The 23857-nt window shown below is 45.3% G+C and overlaps 1 protein-coding gene across 2 annotated transcripts in view; it reads right to left on the reverse strand.

Annotated features, from left to right (window-relative positions):
* Positions 1–361: 361 nt before the first annotated feature.
* Positions 362–23857, reverse strand: part of LOC106573129 (zinc finger C3H1 domain-containing protein) — a 30247-nt gene continuing 6751 nt past the window's right edge. For both annotated transcript variants that reach the window (XM_014147850.3, XM_014147849.3), the window contains exons 10-35: positions 23457–23603; positions 23162–23277; positions 22435–22578; positions 22168–22342; positions 21096–21233; positions 20202–20828; positions 19913–20022; positions 19664–19795; positions 19415–19536; positions 19130–19231; positions 18884–19012; positions 18535–18715; positions 11660–11846; positions 9969–10160; positions 9522–9759; positions 9153–9258; positions 6410–6608; positions 4645–4739; positions 4368–4475; positions 4002–4106; positions 3430–3595; positions 3155–3255; positions 2775–2876; positions 2525–2564; positions 1575–1637; positions 362–1423 (exon numbers count right to left, since the gene is read on the reverse strand). In XM_014147850.3, coding sequence (XP_014003325.3) covers positions 1286–1423; positions 1575–1637; positions 2525–2564; positions 2775–2876; positions 3155–3255; positions 3430–3595; positions 4002–4106; positions 4368–4475; positions 4645–4739; positions 6410–6608; positions 9153–9258; positions 9522–9759; positions 9969–10160; positions 11660–11846; positions 18535–18715; positions 18884–19012; positions 19130–19231; positions 19415–19536; positions 19664–19795; positions 19913–20022; positions 20202–20828; positions 21096–21233; positions 22168–22342; positions 22435–22578; positions 23162–23277; positions 23457–23603 — 3963 coding nt within the window. In that variant the 3' untranslated portion in view covers positions 362–1285. The remainder of the gene's footprint in view (positions 1424–1574; positions 1638–2524; positions 2565–2774; positions 2877–3154; positions 3256–3429; positions 3596–4001; positions 4107–4367; positions 4476–4644; positions 4740–6409; positions 6609–9152; positions 9259–9521; positions 9760–9968; positions 10161–11659; positions 11847–18534; positions 18716–18883; positions 19013–19129; positions 19232–19414; positions 19537–19663; positions 19796–19912; positions 20023–20201; positions 20829–21095; positions 21234–22167; positions 22343–22434; positions 22579–23161; positions 23278–23456; positions 23604–23857) is intronic.

Consider the following 23857-nt stretch of genomic DNA (forward strand, 5'->3'; position numbering starts at 1 on the left):
AGCTTCTAAAGCCATGCCATCATATTCTGGAATTTTCCAAGCTGTTTAAAGGCACAGTCAATTTAGTGTATGTAAACTTCTGACCCACTGGAATTGTGATACAGTGAGTTATAAGTGAAATAATCTAAACAATTGTTGGAAAAATGACTTGTGTCATGCACAAAGTAGATGTCCTAACTGACTTGCCAAAACTATAGTTTGTTAACAAGAAATTTGTGGAGTGGTTGAAAAATTAGTTTTAATGACTCCAACCTAAGTGCATATTTAAACTTCTGACTTCAACTATGTTTTCAGTCCACTTGACAAGCACCTCTGACCAAACCCACTGAAAGTTTACATCGTAAATAAAGACAGGACATCATTTCATTAGATAATAATTTAATATAAACATTTTCAAATTCAACATACAAAAACTGTTGAAACACTCATCCTTGGCTCCTCTCAAATAGTCTAATCATTGTAATATATTGTTGACAAAAACAAAATTGCACATGAGAACATTTAAACTAGATGTTTGTGACTATCCTCGCCTGGTGATGTGTTTAAAGGGTCTTCCCCGCTGATTGACTGTCTGGCAGAGAGGATATCACAGCATTGAGCAGTCTCAAAAATACATGGGACAATGATGAGGGGCCAAATAAATACTTTTGCAGGCAGCCATTTTGACGTCACCATGGCCAGCCCTTTAATTTTCATGCGATTGTTAATGTTTTTTTAATCACTTCTTAAAACAAATAGCGAAATAAACAGGTAATTTTATCGCTTCCCTTGGGAGACATAGGAACAAAAAGTAACATACTGTAGAAGGCAGCAGCGAGCGTCACTATTTGGGGAAAACCTCCTTTAAAAACACTCAAGACAGACGCACATCAACATCCCAGTTAGGATGCCATAGTCAGTCAAAAGTCTTCAACCCCGTACGTAAAGGTAAAAGGTCAAAATAAAATTAAGTGACATTATGAGGGGAAAAAAGGAAATGTAAATTAAAAAGGGAAAAACAAAGACGTGTCACTTAGTTAGCAGGTCTATACTTACGTACATGATGTAAGGTGATAAAACCCTGAGTGCGTGGCCCAGAGTTTGGACAGGGAGGGAGTTCATTCATTGGCTTCGGTGATGAGCGAGCAACCGTCCTGCCCACAGGCGTCTCCCGGCTGGAGACAGTCCTACTGCGGGAGGGTCTGCCTCTAGAGTCTGCCCCCCTCGCTCTGGCTAACCTAGGCAGTGGTCTGATTGGACTTAGATTTAACGTTTTTTTTTTTTGAGGGGGTGGGGGTGGTTATCCTCAGTGATCCTCTCCCTCCATTTTGCTCCAGCCTAAATTTAGGGGCTCACTTAGACTCACTCCCACCTCTTGACATTTGTCAACAAGTTTCCTCAGTTTATCAGTTTTACCTCCCTCCGTAGCTTCAAACAGCAGGCGCTGGAAGGGGAGAGAGAGGAGGGGGGGGGGGAGGGGGGGGGGTAGGTGAACATGCGTGCATTATCTCCCAGGTGGAACAAAAAACGAACTTTTTTTTTGTTGTTGAGAAGTATGTGTGTTTCAGAGAGATAGTAACTGAGAGGGAAATTACATCTTTCCATAGGGTGGCACACAGTGGAAGCTTTTGCAGGGCTTGCTGATAAAGAAGCCGGACCTACAAAAACAAACAAAAAAACACCAAACGCGGGAGCCACATGTCAGTTTAGCGGAGGACAAGGACAAAACAGGAGAAAGAGCGTGGAATGACGTCAGTGGTTTTAGTAACTAGTTTAGTTTGTCTCTAATAGACCAAACTGTTACCGAGCAACAAAATCCAACCATTCCATTTTGTCCAACGTCAGTTGTAAGCCTTTTAACTGTCATACATTACATTGTGGCGAACACTGACAATAGCCTGTAGGGAAGAAATAGATTACAACAAAATGAAGGGAAGATTATGGGACAGCTGGGTCAAGGTACATATGCAAAGCGAAACACTGACAAGGGGTTGGGACAGCAGCAGAGTCATCAACATGTTAACAGAGCAACATACATGATATACTGTACATCCACACAACCCCCTGCTAACTTACTGTCATATCCCTCTCCCTGAACTTTAACCTTCACCCATCCACTCCCTTACCAGCAGGGCTCTACAGTGAATCCATTTTATTCGCGTGTGCACCGAAATATTTTGCTGTGCGACGAGCACCAGTTCACCGATTGCTGCAATGATTATTTCACTGTACCGCAGCCCGAGTGCCATGGAGAATACACTGAGCGCAGATTCATGACCACCATGCTTGCACCATTACTACAAAGAAAACCGCTTGTTACTTCAAATGTTTTTCATTGTGGTCCTACATTTGTGTGCCCCTACATTTTCCAACTTAGGCGCACACGTGTTCCTTTTAAAATAGGTCAGCGTAGAGCCCTGACCAGTCTTTTGCGCTTCTATTTTTGCCCAACTAGTCTTTCCTTTTTTCACTCGCCCGTTTCACTGCCCCTACCCACGTCGCTCATTGCCCCCTGCCCACCCACCCCTACCCCCCGCTAACTCACCTCGGAGCGCTCCTTGAGTTCCCTCTCCACAGCGATCGCTCTGCCGGGAAACACAGCAAAAAAAGCCTGTCAGCTATTCCCGCAATTCAAGTGCAGCGGCTTTTCAAAGCTGCGATTGAAGCAGGACAGAAGCTGCATTTTGTATGTGAAAAAGGGCATTTGAAAAGTGCATCAGAACAGTGAGAAACCATCTAGAAAGATAATCACCGTATCATAATAATCCACAGCGCAGGAGAAAGTTTGGACTTACATTTTCCAGTTGGCCAGATAGTTTGGAACGCTACTGCTCAACATTCTGGCCTGGAATTTCAGATGTTCTATATTTCCGTCCTGCCATTCTTGATGCAGCAACCTATACAACAACAACAGCAGCAACAAATCTGACCTAATCGTCTGGAGAGTACAGCCTAGACAACAAAATAAGACCGGAGCCGCAGTTCTAACACTAACCTAGATAATAGAATCCACAAGCAGATAACTTGACATAACAACCAGTAACTAACATAGAGATTAAACAACAATAACAAGGCTCTAAATCAGTTCCACCTTCTATCACCATCTGTCCATGTCAAAGCAAGCAGGACTAGTTTACAACAGGTTTAGGCTGGTGGTGTCGGGTGCTTTGGGTACCTCAGGGCCAGTTCAGCGTTGGTGGGCATGGTGTATTTTAGTCTCTCCAGGATATGGGGGTGCTGGGACGGGGGCAGACAGCTCAGGTAGTGGAACATAACCTGAGTGTGGAGAAGTTTGCAATTGCACATTTCAAATACCACAAACGCTAACAAAAAGGATTCCACTTCATAGACCCTTCCTGATCAACATTGGCTCTCTGGATTTATTTTTGTCATTGAGGCTCATCTGATCAGTCGTCATAGTGAAGACAAGTCCAGTTGCGGTTCTATTACCTTGTTGTGAAATCTGAAGCAGCTCCAGTACTGGGCCGAGCTGAACGGAACCTCCAGCCTGGAAGGGACAGTTACTAGGCAACGCTGGACCAGGTCTGAAAACATCCGGAGCTCTCTGCCGTTGGAGGGGCTCCCAGCTAGCTTACTGCTGGTAAAAAGGAGATAACTGGAGAGAACAGTAAAAAGGTTAGTTAGGTTAGGTCTCTGGGCCTACCCCTCACCTGGACGTTTGCTAATGCTAAGGCAGCCCCTGTCAGAAGATGAGTGGAGGATAGCTGCTAACCAACCACACTGTGGTTCCAACCACACTGTGGTTGGTTAGATGGTAAGGCCTTCTGATTGGATGCAAAGTCATCCCGATGAAAGCCTGTGCTCCCACTTGGGAACCCTTTTATTGTACGTGTGCCTGTTTCTCATCGCTAGAAGGAGCATTAGATCTGGCTTGACCCTCATCAGATGTGGCCCCTTCATCCCATGGGACGATAGTACTATCCTTATGGCGATACTGGGTGAGAAGATGAAACAGATGCATGTTAAGGAGTTGGTGTAAGACATTGTAAGACTTGACTCACTCCATCCATAGCTTTTGAAGGACATTTAGCTGCATTACGGCTCCCAGCGCGCTCTCGAAAGCATCGATCGCCTCCCCAACACTACCGTGCACCCACTGCCACAGACTGCAAGACACCAGAAAACACATCACTGTCTCGGACTGTATGAAATGACTTCAGGAAGCCCGACTGTCATGTTTTATTGTGTTGATGAATGAATTAATAACCTAATTCTAAAAGCCTTTATGAAAAGGTAACCGTATTATAAACTGTTACCGGTAAATGTTAACAATGGTGCATTGAACCGCCATATATGAATAAGAACTGAGCTTATGTGTAGTGTAGGGTCAGCCAGCGTGTCACAGCGCAGTACAGCACAATACTTACCAGTGGACGAGGTTCAGGTAAGGCTTTTGGTGACTAAGCTGCTCTTGAAGTTGCTTTTTGATAACTGGGCCTCTTAGGATGTCCTCTGTTGGAATACCAAGGATGTACCTTTAAAAAAAAAAATGGAGATTGCATTAATTCATTGAACCATATACCCCCTCTACAAAAAAAGGTAGCAACTTGGTTTACAAAAAGTCATTAAAAGAAAATATATATATTAAAGTTAAGAGAGTAAGGACATTAATTCCTGCTTAAGTTCTGGGAGGAAATGTCCTACCGGAGCACATCCACAGGTTTCTGTTCACTTCTCTCCCCATCACAGAAAGACAGGACAAACTCCCGGAACAGAGGAGTGATGCAACTCGACTTCTCCTGTTCAGAGACACATACAGTGCCTTCAGAAAGTATTCACACCCTTGACTTTTCCCACATTTTATTGTGTTACAGCCTGGATTTAAAATGGATTCAATTGAGATTTTGCCACTAGCCTACACACAATACCCATAATGTCAAAGTGAAATTATGTTTTGACATTTTGACAAATTAACTCAAAATGAAAAGCTGAAATGTCTTGATTCAAGTATTCAACCCCTTCGTTGACAAGTTCAGGAGAAGAAAAAAATGCTTAACAAGTTGCATGGACTCACTGCGTGCAATAATAGTCCTTCAAAAATCATGTTCAACACTAACTAATCTCTGTACCCCACACATACAATTATCTTTAAGGTCCCTCAGTAGAGCAGTGAATTTCAAACACAGATTTAACCACAAAGGGAGGTTTTCCAATGCCTTGCAAAGGGCACCTATTGGTAGATGGATATTTTTTTTAAAGGCATCTAATATCCCTTGGTGAAGTTCTTAATTACACTTTGGATGGTGTACCAATACACCCGGTCACTACAAAGATACAGGCATCCTTTAACTAAGTTGTCGGAGAGGAAGGAAACCAATCAGGGATTTCACCATGAGGCCAATGGTGACTTTAAAACCGTTAGAGTATAATGGATATGGATGGACCAACAACATTGTAGTTACTCCACAATACTAACCTATAATGACAAAGTGAAAATAATAAAAATATGTCAAAACACACATCCTGTTTGCAGTAAGGCACTAAAGTAAAACTGCAAAAAAACGTAACAGATTTGACTTTTGTCCTGAATAAAAAGCATTATGGTTTGGGGCAAATCCAACATCACTGAATACCACTTCATATTTTCAAGCAAGGTTGTGGCAGCATCATGTTATGGGTATGCTTGTCATCAGCAAGGACTAGGGAGTTTTTCGGGGATAAAAAGAAACAGAATAGAGCTAAGCGCAAGCAAAGTCCTAGTGGAAAACCTGGTTCAGTCTGCTTTTCAACAGACAACGGGAGAAGAATTCATCTTTCAGCAGGACAATAATCGAAGGCCGAAAATATACTTGAGTTGCTAACCAAGACGCCATTGAATGTTCCTGAATGGCCTTATTAGTTTTGACTTAAACCGTCTGGAAAATCTATGGCAAAACTTGAAAACGGCTGTCTAGCAATGATCAACCAACTTGACAGAGCTTGAAGAATTTTAAAAAGAACAATGTGCAAATATTGTACAATCCAGGTGTGAAAAGCTTTGAGACTTACCCAGAAAGACTCAGCTGTAATTGCTGCCAAAGTTGATTCTAACACGTATTGACTCAGGGGTGTGAGAACGTATGTAAATTAGATATTTCTGTATTGAATTTAATACATTCGCAAGATTTCCTAAAAACATGTTTTCACTTTGTCAATATTGGGAACTGTGTGTAGATGGGTGAGAATGTTTTATATTTAACCCATTTTGAATTCAGGCTGTAACAAAATGTGGAATAAGTCAAGGGGTATGAATACTTTCTGAAGGCACTGTAGGTTAGCTAGGTCATGAAGAATCTTAGTGCAAAAAAAAAAACACAAAATGATGTCACTACATGTAAATTGACTATGCCCTTTTTAATTGCATCTAAAGGGATATATAACATTTGAAATGACCAGGAGTGCCACCCAACCCACTAACAGACAGACTGACCTGTGCCATAAAGAACTTGCAGGTGTGGTAGAAGACCTCTGCATTGTGTGGACACTGGGACAGAGCCTGTAGCCACACGCAGACACCTTGCTCACAGTCCCCCTTCCCCACGTAGAGCCCTGACAGGGCATCTAACAGGACACAAGACTGCGGGCACAGCGCCAACAGGGACTCACACAGCTCCAGGCCCGCATCGTACCTACGGGGTGCAAGTCAGTTTTAAGTTAAGACTAGCAAGTAGATATTAGTAGAACGTTTAATGACACACACAGCCACCCAACCACATAAGCACACACATTAAGACCTTTCTTGTCCAAACACAAAAGTAAGGCTGGGTGATAAGACCAAATGTCATGATATTTGAATAACTTATTTGACAATATTTTATGTTTTTTAATAATAAAAGTGAAATATTTATGAGTAGTTCATGAACCTAGGATGGCAACACGCACCATCTACAGTACCAGTCGAAAGTTTGGAGACCTAGTCATTCAAGGGTTTTTCTAGATTTTTTCCTACATTGTAGAATAATAGTGAAGACATCAAAACTATGAAATAACACATATGGAATCATGTAGCAACCAAAAAAAAAAAAAAAAAAATTAAATAAAAGTGTTCAACAAATCAAAATATATTTTATATCCTTGAGATTCTTCAAAGTAGCCACCCATTGCCTTGATGACAGCTTTGCACACTCTTGGCATTCTCTCAACCAGCTTCATGAGGTAGTCACCTGGAATGCACTTCAAATAAACAGGTGTGCCTTGGTAAAAGTTAATTTGTGGAATTTCTTTCCATCTTAATGCATTTGAGCCAATCAGTTGTGTTGTGACAAGGTAGGGGTGGTATACAGAAAACAGCCCTATTTGGTAAAAGACCAAGTCCATATTATGGCAAGAACAGCTCAAATAAGCAGAGAAATGACAGTCCATCATTAGTTTAAGACACGAAAGTCAGTCAATCAGCAAAATGAAGAACTTTGAAAGTTTCTTCAAGTGCAGTTGCAAAAACCATCAGGCGCTATGAAACTGGCTCTCATGAGGACAGCCACAGGAAAGGAAGACCCAGAATGACCTACGCTGCAGAGGATAAGTTCATTAGAGTTATCAGCCTCAGAAATTGCAGCCCAAATAAATGCTTCAGAGTTAGACATCTCAACATTAACTGTTCATAGGATACCGCATGAATCAGGCCTTCATGGTCGAATTGCTGCAAATAAACCACTACCAAAGGACACCAATAAAAAGAAGAGGCTTGCTTGGGCCAAGTACATCAGTGCACAGACCAGACTCTGCCTCCCAGTGAGAGAACCCTGGTCTGTCTAACACAAGTCTAACACAAGCAATGTATATTAGACTGGTGGAAATCTGTCCTTTGGTCTAATGAGTCCAAATTCGGGATTTTTGGATCCAACCGCCGTGTCTTTGTGAGATGCAGAGTAGGTGAACGGATTATCCGTACATGTGTGTTTCCCACCGTGAAGCATGGAGGAAGAGGTGTGATGTTGTGGGGGTGCTTTGCTGGTGACACTGTTGCCGATGTATTTAGAATTCAAGGCAGACTTAACCAGCATGGCTACCACAGCATTCTGCAGCGATACGCCATCCCATCTGGTTTGCGCTTAGTGGGACTATCATTTGTGTTTCAACAGGACAATGACCCAACACACCTCCAGGCTGTGTAAGGGCTATTTGACCAAGAAGGAGAGTGATGGAGTGCAGCGTCAGATGACCTAGCCTCCACAATCACCCGACCTCAACCCAATTGAAATGGTTTGGGATAAGTTAGACTGCAGAGTGGAAAAGCAGCCAACAAGTGCTCAGCATATGTGAGAACTCCAAGAATGTTGGAAAAGCATTCCAGGTGAAGCTGGTTGAGAGAATGCCAAGAGTGTGCAAAGCTGTCAAGCATTGAAGAATTTCTAACAGAAAACACTGCATAATTCCATGTGTTATTTCATAATTTTGATGTCTTCACAATTATTCTACAATGTAGAAAATATTAAAATGAAAGGAAAAACCCCTACTGAGTCAGGCTTAAATCAACCAACATCAGCGCCTGACCTCACTAATTCTCGTGACTGAATGGAAGTAAGTCCCCGCAGCTATGTTCCAACATCTAGAGAAAAGCCTTCCCAGAAGAGTGGAGGCTGTTATAGCAGCAAAGTGGGGACCAACTCCCATGTTAATTCCCATGATTTTAGAATGAGATGTTCGACGAGCAGGTGTCCACATCCCATCGCTGCGTCCCTGCCCAGTCATGTGAAATCCGTAGATTAGGGGCTAGTTCCTTTGTCATCTAGTGTACATTATAAGTGATTTCAAATGGGGCTCTATCCATTCTGATCGCTTTATACTGTTCAACTTAAGCCAAGTGCTCGAGCAATTCTACTCTTCTTGACTGACATGGGGAAGTGGCATGCAGAAGGAGAGTGACGACCCAAGTAGCAAACCCATAAACTACACTGAACAAAAATACAACGCAACATGTAATATTGCGTTTATATTTTTGTTCAGTATGTAAAAAAAAAAGACATTACACACGTCAGAAGTTGCATATCACAAACCAAACACTGAAATACCATTATAGAAGGTAAAAGTAAAAACCCAAACCGGTCTGTGCATCAATACCTGTATATAGTCAAATACGGTATACCGCCCAGCACTACACACAAGACAGATTTTATTGGGGGCCACACACACACACACACACCTAGCTAGCAGAATGTTAGCGTTGAGCTTACTTTCCCAGCAGGCTGTAGCAGGCGATGAGGTTTGTGTATAGAGGCAGACAGACCAGGGTTCTCTCACTGGGAGGCAGAGTCATGTCTGTGCACTGACGTACTGCATCTAGCGTTGAAAAAACAAGAATGAAATCAATGCCCCTCTCAGCTGTAAACAACATTTACATCAATGTGGCAGTAATTGTAGAAAAATGTAATAAGTAACTGAGTGGAAATAGTCAAACTGGAAGCGTAACATTTTTAGGCTTGCAAGCAAACTACATTTGCCATGAGTAACTGCGGACAAAGTGAACATTTATAGACTGTGTGAAAAAGCTAAGTAAAAGACCTGTAAAGAGTCGTTGAATCGTGGCGATGGTGAAGGCTCACCTTCGAACACAGCGATAAGTGTATCAGGCTCGGTGCGGACGTCGAGCGGCTTTCTCCAGGGGAGGGCGAAGGACTCTGTGCTTACCACCCGGGAAGGGTTGGAGTTGGCTGGGTCATACAAGCTGGCCGGCAGGCGGTCAAACTCTGTCAGGTGGATGAAGGCCAGCCAGACTAGGCAGCGGTCACTCGCGGTCAGGTGGTCGGCAATGCACTGCTCAGTGACCGACTTCAAGGCATTCTGGAATGAACAGGGATGCCAGAGAGGTGATTGTTTGCCCTTGAGCATCGTGTGCATTTTGTGTAGCAGTAGCTAATCCAAGAGGTATTAAATCAGTTTGTCCTGACGGTGGGAAAAAAAAGATGCCATATGACTAGGAATTGCCCCGGGAATTGAGGTGTGCAGTTAGATTGTTGGCGCTCTCGGTTTATTTCTTTGCAGTTGCTTACCTGTAGGATGGCCAGGGCATTCTGTAGCCGGCCGGTGAACACGCTGAGTTGGACCCTGTAGAGTAGAGACTCCAGCAACTGGAAGGACAGCCTCTCAGAGAAACCACTAGTCCAAGAACAGTCTAGTAGGTACTGCAGCAGACGACCACACACATAGTCCTTCCCCTCAAACGAGCTCTCCATGGTTAGGTACTGTGTGTAGGGGGGGGGTTAGTTTAGACCTAATACACTATAACAGCATATTGGCTACATGCCTGGCCTGCCAATATTATTCTTCTCAGACCAGTTTATATTTCAGAACTCGAGCTTTGATAACTAAATTGATCAGTTGGTGTAGGTGCTTGCGAGGCACAGCGGAGCGTAAATTGAAATAATTAGCTTTTTTATTTGATTTTACTGGATATGATGGTCCTGGTGCTTTCAACACAACTGGGAACTCTGGAAAAAACAAGGTCAAATCATGACATCAGTGATCTTCAGGTTGGAAAGTCAGAGCTCTAGAAACATGCCCGAGTTGGATGACCATTCAAAAAAACGATTTTCCCCCAGTCGGATCCCATTATTTTCAGAGTTCCCAGTTGTTTAGAACGCACAGACGTCGGAGATTTTCCCAGTTCTCCAGTTGTTTTGAACACGGCATTAGTCTCAGCGGAGGGAGGGAAAACAGCAGAGGGTCCGCTCTCTCACGGTCCCTGCTCTCGCCTTCCTTTCCTCCGGTGAAACCGACCCAATAGGGGACCCGTCTTCCACCTGATGGCAAAACTCGAGTCGCACAACATCTGTCCGTGCACAAATTCACGTTGTTCCTATGACCAGAGAAAGTGAAATAGGCCGACTCCTCAATATTAAAATAGACACGACGAGCTGCTAAGAATGATTCTTTTTAAATGGTGGACTATCGAACACTTGACTCCTCATTCATTGCAGCTGCAGTGGAAGTAGTTAGAAGCATGTTATGTTCGGTAATAGTGTTGAATAAAAACAGTGTTGACAGTACTGAAAAAAACGTACACATGAACTCGCTCATTGCTCCCGAGTGGTGCAGTGGTCTAAAGCTCTGCATCTCAGTGCTAGAGGGGTCATTACAGAACCTGGTTTGATCCCAGGCTGTATCACAACCGGCCGTGATCGGAAGTCCCATAGGGCGGCTCAGAATTGGCCCAGCATTGGCCCAGCATTGTCCGGGTTAGGTCGTCATTGTAAAATAAGAACTTGTTCTTAACTGATTTGCCTAGTTAAAGAAAAAGGTACATATTTTTTTAAACAGCAGCCCTTTGCTGTATTCTTTGACAGTCTCTGGTCATGGTTGTAAAAGTAATGAAATCTCACGTAGGCTAGTATTAAACTTTGCTGTGGCCGGGGTTGTGGAAGCTGTAGGTAGGCGTATCGATTTGAGCTATCCGATTGGCCAGCGCAGTAGGCGCACTCGATTTAGCCACAGACCTCCATGTCTGCCGGGTAGGCAGAGTTTGACTTTTCAGACAAATTGGATGGTTCAAAATGCCAACACTTTGCCTACCCGGTGCGCAGAGCTTCTGATGACTTAAATGTAAATGTAAGTGCACCTACCGCCTTCATGCTTTTATCGTTGGCTTTTCTACAGAAATGTTTGGTGATCGACTAGGAACGCCTTGAAGATCGACTGGTTGGTGAACACTGCTGCAGAGGGTAGGTTGGACATGAGAACTTACACTCCACCAGACTTGGTAGTCGGGGGCGTGCTCAACAGCCATCTCACACATCTCCTGCACCTCGCCCCTCTTCCCGCGGCGGGAGAACAGAGACAGGTAGTGGCACCAAATCTCTGGGTTGTCCCGGTTGTCCTCCAGGGCACGAGACAGCGTGTTCAACGCAGCATCCAGACACTCCGCCACTGAGCTACAGGGACGCAACATAATACAATACTTATGTTCTATTACAAAACATACAGTACCAGTCAAAAGTTTAGACACACCTACTCATTCAAGGGTTTCTTTACTTTTACATTGTAGAATAATAGTGAAGACATAAACTATGAAATAACACATTTGGAATCATGTACTAACCAAAAAAAGTGTTAAAAGAAATCTAAATATATTTTATATTTGAGATTCTTCAAAAGTAGCCACCCTTTGCCTCGATTACAGATTTTCACACTCTTGGCATTCTCTCTACCAGCTTCACCTGGAATGCTTTTCCAACAGTCTCGAAGGAGTTCCCACATTTGCTGAACACTTGTTGGCTGCTTTTCCTTCGCCGGGGAATCCAAATCATCCCAAACCATCTCAATTGGGTTGAGGTCGTGTGATTGTGGAGGCCAGGTCATCTGATGCAGCATTCCATCACTCTCCTCCTTGGTCAAATAGCCCTTACACAGCCTGGAGGTGTGTTTTGGGTCATTGTCAGGTTGAAAAACAAATGATAGTCCCACTAAGCGCAAACCAGGTGGGATGATTATCACTGCAGAATGCTGCGGTAGCCATGCTGGTTAAGTGTGTCTTGAATTCCAAATAAACTCACTGACAGTGTCACCAGCAAAGCACCCCCACACCACGTCCTCCATACTTAACGGGGGGAACCACACGTGTTCACACATATAAATCACACACATAAATTCTGGAACTCCAATTTGAGCAGCAGCAGCTGAAAAATGAGCTCCTACAAATATTGAAATGTACATGGTTTTTAGAGTGAAGTACATCGGAAAAAAGCAAAAGAAAACTGCAAGACTGAATAGGAGAAAAAACAAGCAACAAACAAAGAAGATAGGCTTTTGAAAAATAACTATTTTTCATAAAATTGTAGTTATCTTAGCAAGCTGAATTGTTTACCAGTTGCTAAGCAGTTGCTAGGGACTCTTTTGGAAGAAGCTAGCTAGCTAACGAAGAACAACAAAGAATATCTAGTTAACAGAAGAAAAGAAAGAGAAAATCAGGACAGAAGAAAAAGGATATCAAAGTGAAACAGTTCTCTAAAGACACAGGAGACAATAATACAAGAAACAACACTTCTGTAGCTTGTCAACTATGTGTCTGTCTATCCCTGTTCTCTCCTCTCTGCACAGGCCATACAAACGCTTCACACCGCGTGGCCGCTGCCACTCTAACCTGGTGGTCCCAGCGCACACGACCCACGTGGAGTTCCAGGTCTCCGGCAGCCTCTGGAACTGCCGGTCTGCAGCCAACAAGGCTGAGTTCATCTCAGCCTATGCTACCCTCCAGTCCCTAGACTTCCTGGCGCTGACGGAAACATGGATTACCACAGATAACACTGCTACTCCTACTGCTCTCTCTTCGTCTGCCCACGTGTTCTCGCATACCCCTAGAGCATCGAGCCAGCGGGGTGGTGGCACTGGAATCCTCATCTCTCCCAAGTGGACATTCTCTCTTTCTCCCCTGACCCATCTGTCTATCTCCTCATTTGAATTCCATGCTGTCACAGTTACCAGCCCTTTCAAGCTTAACCTGTTGGGTCTAGGGGGCAGCATTTGCACGTCTGGATAAAAAAAATGTACCCGATTTAATCTGGTTACTAATCCTACCCAGTAACTAGAATATGCATATACTTATTATATATGGATAGAAAACACTCTAAAGTTTCCAAAACTGTTTGAATGGTGTCTGTGAGTATAACAGAACTCATTTGGCAGGCAAAACCCTGAGACATTTTCTGACAGGAAGTGGATACCTGATGTGTTGTATTGACTTTAAACCTATCCCATTGAAAAACACAGGGGTTTAGGAATATTTTGGCACTTCCTATTGCTTCCACTAGATGTCACCAGCCTTTACAAAGTGTTTTGAGTCTTCTGGAGGGAGATCTGACCGAACAAGAGCCATGGAACGGTGATGTCCCATTAGACACCTGGCGCGCTACTTCATGTTGGGTACCCTCGTTCCAATACGTTATAAAAGGCTATGCATTCGTCCACCTTGAATATTATTCATGTTCTGGTTAAAAAAGGCCCTAATGATTTATGCTATACAACGTTTGACATGTTTGAACGAACGGAAATATATTTTTTCCCCTCGTTCATGACGAGAAGTCCGGCTGGCTTACATCATGTGCTAACGAGACGGAGATTTTTGGACATAAATGATGAGCTTTTTTGAACAAAACTACATTCGTTATGGACCTGTGATACCTGGAAGTGACATCTGATGAAGAGAATCAAAGGTAATGGATTATTTACATAGTATTTTCGATTTTAGATCTCCCCAACATGACGTCTAGTCTGTATCGCAACGCGTATTTTTCTGGGCACAGTGCTCAGATTATTGCAAAGTGTGATTTCCCAGTAAGGTTATTTTTAAATCTGGCAAGTTGATTGCGTTCAAAAGATGTAAATCTATAATTCTTTAAATGACAATATAATATTTTACCAATGTTTTCTAATTTTAATTATTTAATTTGTGACGCTGACTTGACTGCCGGTTATTGGAGGGAAACGATTTCCTCAACATCAATGCCATAGTAAAACGCTGTTTTTGTATATAAATATGAACTTGATAGAACTAAAAATGCATGCATTGTCTAACATAATGTCCTAGGAGTGTCATCTGATGGAGATTGTAAAAGGTTAGTGTATCATTTTAGCTGGTTTTATGGTTTTGGTGACCCTGTCTTTGACTTGACAAAACATTACACACAACTCTTGTAAATGTACTGTCCTAACATACTCTAAATTTATGCTTTCGCCGTAAAACCTTTTTGAAATCGTAAAACGTGGTTAGATTAAGGAGATGTTTATCTTTCAAATGGTGTAACATAGTTGTATTTTTGAAAAATTTGAATTTTGACATTTATTTGGATTCAAATTTGCCGCTCTTGAAATGCACCTGCTGTTGATGGAGTGCACCACGGGTGGCACGCTAGCGTCCCACCTAGCCCCAAGAGGTTAACATCCTTATCATTTATCGCCCTCCAGGTTCCCTTGGAGAGTTCATCAATGAGCTTGACGCCTTGATAAGTTCCTTTCCTGAGGATGGCTCACCTCTCACAGTTCTGGGTGACTTTAACCTCCCCATGTCTACCTTTGACTCATTCCTCTCTGCCTCCTTCTTTCCACTCCTCTCCTCTTTTGACCTCACCCTCTCACCTTCCCCCCCACTCACAAGGCAGGCAATACGCTTGACCTCATCTTTACTAGATGCTGTTCTTCCACTAATCTCATTTCAACTCCCCTCCAAATCTCCGACCACTACCTTGTATCCTTTTCCCTCTTGCTCTCATCCAACACTTCTCACTCTGCCCCTACTCGGATGGTATTGCGCCGTCCCAACCTTCGCTCTCTCTCTCCCGCTACTCTCTCCTCTTCCATCCTATCATCTCTTCCCTCTGCTCAAACCTTCTCCAACCTATCTCCTGATTCTGCCTCCTCAACCCTCCTTCTCCTCCCTTTCTGCATCCTTTGATTTTCTCTGTCCCCTATCCTCCAGGCCGGCTCGGTCCTCCCCTCCTGCTCCGTGGCTCGACGACTCACTACGAGCTCACAGAACAAGGCTCCGGGCAGCCGAGCGGAAATGGAGGAAAACTCGCCTCCCTGCGGACCTGGCATCCTTTCACTCACTCCTCTCTACATTCTCCTCTTCTGTCTCTGCTGCTAAAGCCACTTTCTACCACTCTAAATTCCAAGCATCTGCCTCTAACCCTAGGAAGCTCTTTGCTACCTTCTCCTCCCTCCTGAATCCTCCCCCCCCCCCCCCCCCCCCCCCCCTCCTCCCTCTCTGCGGATGACTTCGTCAACCATTTTGAAAAGAAGGTTGACGATATCCGATCCTCGTTTGCTAAGTCAAACGACACCACTGGTCCTGCTCTCACTGCCCTACCCTGTGCTTTGACCTCTTTCTCCCCTCTCTCTCCAGATGAAATCTCGCGTCTTGTGACGGCCGGCCGCCCAACAACCTGCCCACTTGACCCTATCCCCTCCTCTCTTCTCCAGACCATTTCCGGAGACCTTCTCCCCTTCCTCACCTCGCTCATCAACTCATCCTTGACCGCTGGCTACGTCCCTTCCGTCTTCAAGAGAGCGAGAGTTGCACCCCTTCTGAAAAAACCTACACTCGATCCCGTCGATGTCAACAACTACAGACCAGTATCCCTTCTTTCTTTTCTCTCCAAAACTCTTGAACGTGCCGTCCTTGGCCAGCTCTCCTGCTATCTCTCTCAGAATGACCTTCTTGATCCTAATCAGTCAGGTTTCAAGACTGGGCATTCAACTGAGACTGCTCTTCTCTGTGTCACGGAGGCTCTCCGCACTGCTAAAGCTAACTCTCTCTCCTCTGCTCTCATCCTTCTAGACCTATCTGCTGCCTTTGATACTGTGAACCATCAGATCCTCCTCTCCACCCTCTCCGAGTTGGGCATCTCCGGCGCGGCCCACGCTTGGATTGCGTCCTACCTGACAGGTCGCTCCTACCAGGTGGCGTGGCGAGAATCTGTCTCCGCACCATGCGCTCTCACCACTGGTGTCCCCAGGGCTCTGTTCTAGGCCCTCTCCTATTCTCGCTATACACCAAGTCACTTGGCTCTGTCATATCCTCACATGGTCTCTCCTATCATTGCTATGCAGACGACACACAATTAATCTTCTCCTTTCCCCCTTCTGATAACCAGGCGGCGAATCGCATCTCTGCATGTCTGTCAGACATATCAGTGTGGATGACGGATCACCAGCTCAAGCTGAACCTCGGCAAGACGGAGCTGCTCTTCCTCCCGGGGAAGGACTGCCCGTTCCATGATCTCGCCATCACGGTTGACAACTCCTTGTGTCCTCCTCCCAGAGTGCTAAGAACCTTGGCGTGATCCTGGACAACACCCTGTCGTTCTCCACTAACATCAAGGCGGTGACCCGATCCTGTAGGTTCATGCTCTACAACATTCGCACAGTACGACCCTGCCTCACACAGGAAGCGGCGCAGGTCCTAATCCAGGCACTTGTCATCTCCCGTCTGGATTACTGCAACTCGCTGTTGGCTGGGCTCCCTGCCTGTGCCATTAAACCCCTACAACTCATCCAGAACGCCGCAGCCCGTCTGGTGTTCAACCTTCCCAAGTTCTCTCACGTCACCCCGCTCCTCCGCTCTCTCCACTGGCTTCCAGTTGAAGCTCGCATCCGCTACAAGACCATGGTGATTGCCTACGGAGCTGTGAAGGGAACGGCACCTCCATACCTTCAGGCTCTGATCAGGCCCTACACCCAAACAAGGGCACTGCGTTCATCCACCTCTGGCCTGCTCGCTCCCTACCTCTGAGGAAGCACAGTTCCCGCTCAGCCCAGTCAAAACTGTTCGCTGCTCTGGCACCCCAATGGTGGAACAAGCTCCCTCACGACGCCAGGACAGCGGAGTCAATCACCACCTTCCGGAGACACCTGAAACCCCACCTCTTTAAGGAATACCTAGGATAGGATAAAGTAATCCTTCTAACCCCCCCCCCCCTTAAAAGATTTAGATGCACTATTGTAAAGTGGTTGTTCCACTGGATATCATAAGGTGAATGCACCATTTTGTAAGTCGCTCTGGATAAGAGCGTCTGCTAAATGACTTAAATGTAAATGTGGAAAATGTCCGTTCACCTACTCTGCATCTCACTAAGACACAGCGGTTGGAACCAAAAATCTCAAATTTGGACTCCGACCAAAGGACAGATTTCCACCAGTCTAATGTCCATTGCTTCGGTTTCTTGGCCCAAGCAAGTCTCTTCTAATTAGTGTCCTTTAGTAATGGTTTCTTTACAGCAATTTAACCATGAAGGCCTGGTTCATGCAGTCTCCTCTGAACAGTTGATGTTGAGATGTGTCTGTTTATTTGGGCTGCAATTTCTGAGGCTGGTAACTCTAATGAGTTTCCTTTTTTTCTGCAGCAGAAGTAACTCTGGGTCTTCCTTTCCTGTGGCGGTCCGCATGAGAGCCAGTTTCATCATAGCGCTTGACTTTTTTTGCGACTGCACTTGAAGAAACTTTCAAAGTACTTGAAATGTTCCGGATTGACTGACCTTCATCTTAAAATAATGGTGGACTGCCGTTTCTCTTTGCTTATTTGAGCTGTTCTTGCCATAATATGGGCTTGGTCTTTTACCAAATAGGGGTATTTTCTATATACCACCCCTACCTTGTCACAACACAATTGATTGGCTCAAATGCATTAAGTAAAGAAATCGCACAAATTAACAAGGCAGACCTGTTAATTGAAATTCATTGCGGGTGACTACCTCATGAAGCTGGTTGAGAGAATGCCAAGCATGTTCAAAGCTGTCATGTCATCAGGCAAAGGGTGGCTAATTTGAAGAATCTTAAATATAAAATATATTTAGATTCGTTTAACACTTTTTTGGTTACTACATGATTCCATATGTGTTATTTCATAGTTTTTTATATCTTCACTATTATTCTACAATGTGGAAAACAGTAAAAAAATCAAGAAAAACTATTGAATGAGTAGGTGTGTCCAAACATTTGGACTGGTACTGTATAATACACATCAATCTGATACACATTCGTCACCCAAGAAAACAACAACTATTTAACACACCAGATCCAGATTCGAGTATGACCTGAGTAGAGGGTCATACATACACAGACACTTACGTTTCTTTCTGGCTGAGGTATTTGAAGGCCAGTTTGATCCACAGCTGTGCGTCGCGGGGGCTCTCCAGGACACTGGTCTCCAAGTTGGATATGTCGTCAGTCTCACTAATGAAGTACCGCTTGTCGTCTGGGGTCACACACACATCCATGGCAGCAGACAAACTCCTCTTGGAACACCCGTCTATGACAAGGATAAAAAAACGACAAAGAGCAAAAAGGATAAAGGTAAAACTCTCCAGGAGAAAAACTCAACCGGTTGTGTTCATTTACATTGCGCTTCAGATCAAGTTGTAATTCTGCTCGTCCGTTGTGGTTTGTTGTTGGGAGGCGAACCTACTGACTGACTCACCGTATTTGACCGGACCAGGGTTGGCGTCTGCACACTCGTCCCCGCTGTCGTCCCCTGCGCTTGGGCTGGCCTGGCGAGTGGGCTGAGGCCTCCACCTCCGGAGATCCTTACACGTGGTGAAGGGAGGGACTAGACAAAACACAAGTTAGACTAGAGTCAGAATGCTTCTATTGTGGAGTAGGTTCCTTAAACTCGCAATATATTGTTGAGTGAATAGGAGATAAAACAAAAGGAAGGAAATCTCACCATGTCTTTTGCTTTCATTCACTTTGCTCAACAGTAGGACGGCCTTCTGGTCCATTCCCATGCGATCCTTGTTTGTCCCAAAGAGCTTTTTTAAATACTTTTCTGAAAATAGGGACACAAGCAACATTGGCACAACTAACATTGTCAGTGAAAGCCTCAAACACATATTTATCATGGAATAAGAGGTTCAAGATTAAAAAACGTGCATTATTAAAAATCGCCAAATCCATGAATTCTAAACTCAATGGCATTTCAATATTGCCAGATGCAGTGTGGTTCTGTTACCTGTGGCAACACTGATGTCATCAGTAGTACTGCTCTCCGAGCAGCCAATCAAGGCCAGGTTGTACGACAGGATATCCTGGAAAAGCTGGTTTCCACTGAAAGTGCAATTTCTCATATGCTGCCTAGAAACAGAGCAGGAGAAACCAACATCAGATCACCCAAATGAGGTGGGGTGATTATAATGAAACAGAAATGAATACAGACTCACATGCATGTTTACACACACACACACTAAGAAGACCGACTTACCACTTGCAGTCATCGTCATTGCATGTGCCTGTGAGGTCGAAGCGGCAGAAACACTTTTTGGGCACTACAACGTTGCTGTAAGACACAGAGCTGAGTGATAACTTCTCTTTGGTCCGAAAGTACGGACTGAACCTGAAGAAAGGCAAAAAAACAAGAAGAGGAAAAGGCGAGAGGTTCTTATTGAAAGGTCATTCTTAGCACTAGCCATGTGTAATTGGGAGAAGGCCTAGCAGTGAAGTCGCCACCTACCTGTAAGACTTGAAGACCAGGAGAGGGCTGCGATATTGTCCGAATGGGACAGGCTTTAGCTCAGCACGGCTTGACTGGGCAGCCATTATGTCTACATCCACCTCTATCACCTGAACATTAAAACATGTCAGTCTTACCATGGAGAATGAATGGAAAACAGTTCCAGACAGGACGTGTGTGTTGGATGCTAGTCCAGAAACTGTACATAACCATCTAAGTAGCATTTAAAATCACAACAAAAGGAAATCTGAATTCAGTGCGTGGAGGTTCCAGTTAAACTATGCTTTACCTTCCCAGCTGGAGGTTTCTCCACAGTGCCACCTAGCGCCCGTAGTTCCCCGAGCAGCAGCTCTCCAAGGTTGGCCTGCTGCTTGTCCATCGTCTGCAGGGCCTCCACCTCCAGCCCTAAGAACAGCTCCCCAGGCCCAGGGGCCTTCACCTTGGCTGGGCAATCCTTGACCAACCCAGTCCCACCGGGCTCCAGTTTAGGCTTGGTGAAGGCGCCCGTCTCTCTGAAAGAGCGCCTGCGAACACTCTGGGTGGAGGCGGAGGGCACAGCTGCAGCGGCGGATTCCACGTCGCCGTCTTCAGTCTCAGTGATATCCTCACTGCTGACCAGGGTGAGTTTATCCTGGGTGAGGTCATGTAGGGATGGCTGGGGCAAAGGGAAGGGGCTGGTGGGAGGGGCACTGGGCTGGCGAGCCCTGGGGATTGGGGTGGAGGTGGCCTGGGGTGGCGGGGGTTCGGGGACGGCTCCTCGGTTGTGGAGGGCCTGGGCCTCCTTCAGTTTCTGGATCTTTAGGGCGTACTCGGACTCTAGCAGCTGCAGACGCTGCTTCTGGGCCAGGAGGTCGGCGAAGTGGCGTTCAGTCCCGCGGGGGGCGACAGAGACTTCCACCCGCAGACGTTTCACCGGCTGTAGAATGGAGGCAGGGAAGAGAGACTGTTTAGAGAACACTGGCTTTTACTTATGGCTGGGTCGTGTGCAGTTGAAAGGAAATGGGAGAAGACTTTCGAAACAGAGGTGGTGTTACAAGGCGAATAACACACATTTTCCACTTCAAAGCAATTTACAATGTTGTGCCCTACTGGACAAGGCCTTGAACATATTTCTATGTTTTATCAAACAACAAGCAAGGGCTCCAGAAGAGTATAGTGTGGGTCGGTACGTTGTGATGCTCACCGAGGGATGGCTGACGTCGGTGCGTCGTTTCTGACCCCCTGGCTCTCGGCCTGCGGCGGCCTGGGCTTGGACCATCTCTTTCTGCAGCTTCAAGCTGTGGTTCTTCTTCACTGACACACGGAGCTGAACACGATGAACCTATAGGGCGGGAACATACATGACAGACGTTAAAGGGTAGAAACAAAACATTAAGAGCACCTGCTCTTTCCATGACAGACTGACCAGGTGAATCCAGGTGAAAGCTATCATCCCTTATTGATGTCACTTGTTAAAATCCACTTCAAAATCAGTGTAGATGAGAAGGATTTTTAAGCCTTGACACAATTGAGACATGGATTGTGTGTGTGCCATTCAGAGGGTGAATGGGCAAGATATTTAAGTGCCTTTGAACGGTGTACGGTAGGCGAGACACACCGGTTCTTGACACGCACCGGTTCGAGTGTGTCAAGAACTGCAACGCTGCTGGGTTTGTCACACTCAACAGTTTCCCATGTGTATCAAGAATGGTCCACCACCCAAAGGACATCCAGCCAACATGACAACAGCGGGAAGCATTGGAGTCAACATGGGCCAGCATCCCTGTGGAACGCTTACGGCACCTTCTAGAGTCCATGCACTGACGAATTAAGACTGTTCTGAGGGGGAAAGGGGGATGCAACTCAATATTAGGAAGGTGTTCCTCATGTTGGGAATACTCTGTGTAAATGACAGATGAGAGCTAAAACATAAACACGACCAGTATGATAACGCATCAGAACCTTAATTAGCTGAATCAGGTGTGGTGAGAGTGAAAGACATCACACCCATTAGCCCTCCAAGGAGAAGGCATGACCACAGCTGCTATATACACGCGAAGGAGAAGTGAATGAAATCGGCCATATCCTTCAGAGACATTCCTTTTTAGCTTGGCATCTTCCCAACATTCCCAGTAGAAACAATTCCTCCTCCACTGTTCATCTTCCACTGACTAAAACCGCCAGTCAGCCGACTCATTGCTCTCAGCTAGGAGTTTCCTTCAAACTTCATTCCCTTTCCGTTTCACTTCCCCTGGGTTCCTTCCTAACCGACACACCTGTTCCTGGAGCCTGTGGAGGAGGGTCTTGTTGGCGCTGACGATCTTCTCCGAGGCCAGGAGCTGTTCTTTGAGCTTGGCCACCTTGGCCTCAGCTGCCTTCAACGCCTCCTTCTTCTTCTGCTCCTGCTGTAAGAGCTGCCTCAGGATGCCGTCGTCCTTCAGGAGCAGGTTTCTGGGAGAAGGGAAAGGGGAGAAACCATAAGGCCGAGTGATTTTCTAATGTGAGACAACTACTGAAAATACCAATGTGTTTGGGGGCCTCACCTGTGTTTGGTCAGGTTGGTCTCTGCCTCGGTCAGCTGTAGCTTGGCCGCTGCCTTGGCAGCAAAGTCCACATCGGGATCAGAGCCTGCAGGAGAGGACACAGCTCGGGGACTGTGGTCCATCAGAACCTTCTGTTTCTCCCTACTGCAGCCAGTCAACAAATAAAACAGTGAGACATTTTTGTCAGTGTTTTTAGTTTAACCTTGATATAAACCAGGCTAGTCAATTAAGATCAAATTCTTATTTACAATGACGGCCTGGCAACAGGCCTCCCGTGAGGACGGGGGCCAGGATAAAAAAAATACATACTAAGATAAAAATGGACACTGGCAACAGCACAAATACACCAGCAAACAAACAGCGGGTGTGTGTGTGCGTGCAGGAATGTGTGTGAAGTAAAACATGCTTCCTTACATAAGGCGACGCAAACTAGTGGCAACTACATGTCTCAACAACCTGTTCATCTATTTGTCCTTTGAACTCCTCCAGGGACACCAGGTCCTGTTTTAGGTTGGCTTGGAAGGAATTCCAAGACCACGGGTATAATGAATGAAAGGCCCATTCGTAGCCCATAGCGTGCCACCATTCACATTTTAAAGGAACATCCTTCCTCACCTTGGTGCCTTTAGTATAGCTATGCGTGTTAATGAACGGTTGTATCCATCGATATCGCCTGGGTAAGAAGAACGACATCACTATGTCAGGCCATCTTCTGGGGAAACCATACCTGGCTATTTCTTCTTTCAGCAGACGATACTCAGCCTTCTTGGCATCAGACAGAGCCTCCGGAGTTCTGACTGGATCGTTCTCCTCAGACCCCGACGTGGGTTTGGCTTTTGCTGCCTAGACGTTCAGAGAGCGAGCGAGAGAGAGAGAAAAGAAAAAACATTAACTGCCCGTCCCCCTCAGATCATATACAATTAGCACACTCGCAAGCATCTCAAATTAGAATTCTGCCATTCATATATACATTGAAAAGAGGTCCTGGAGGCTAAACTGTTGGGCCACACTCACACACGTACCTCTGCAGACCTGCGGGCCTCCTTAATCATGAACTCCAGTCCTCCGAAGACAAACTGTGTCTGTGTAGAGCTGCTGCAGGTCTCCATGTCCGAGTCACTGTCGTCTGAACCGTTGAGCTGGACAACCACAGCCTTGTGCCGCGGGAGCTGGGGGAACAATAAAAAAAGTCTGAATTTAAAAAATGGGTCATCGTGAGGAACGGGCGCGGACTTCACGGCTCCAAATCAACTCATCGTAAAGTGAGTGTCAATTTACAACCAGATCCCCCCCGTCTTATTCATTATGATCTGAAATGCAAAACTGATCCTATGTCAGCCCTCCCACTCTTGACGCTTAGTGAATACGAGCCCTGGGATGCAGTCGAAGATGAGCTTACTGTTCACGGGCTCTGGGAACATAA

The sequence above is a fragment of the Salmo salar genome, chromosome 16, assembly GCF_965601325.2.
Source record: "Salmo salar chromosome 16, fSalSal1, whole genome shotgun sequence".
NCBI lineage: Eukaryota > Metazoa > Chordata > Actinopteri > Salmoniformes > Salmonidae > Salmo > Salmo salar.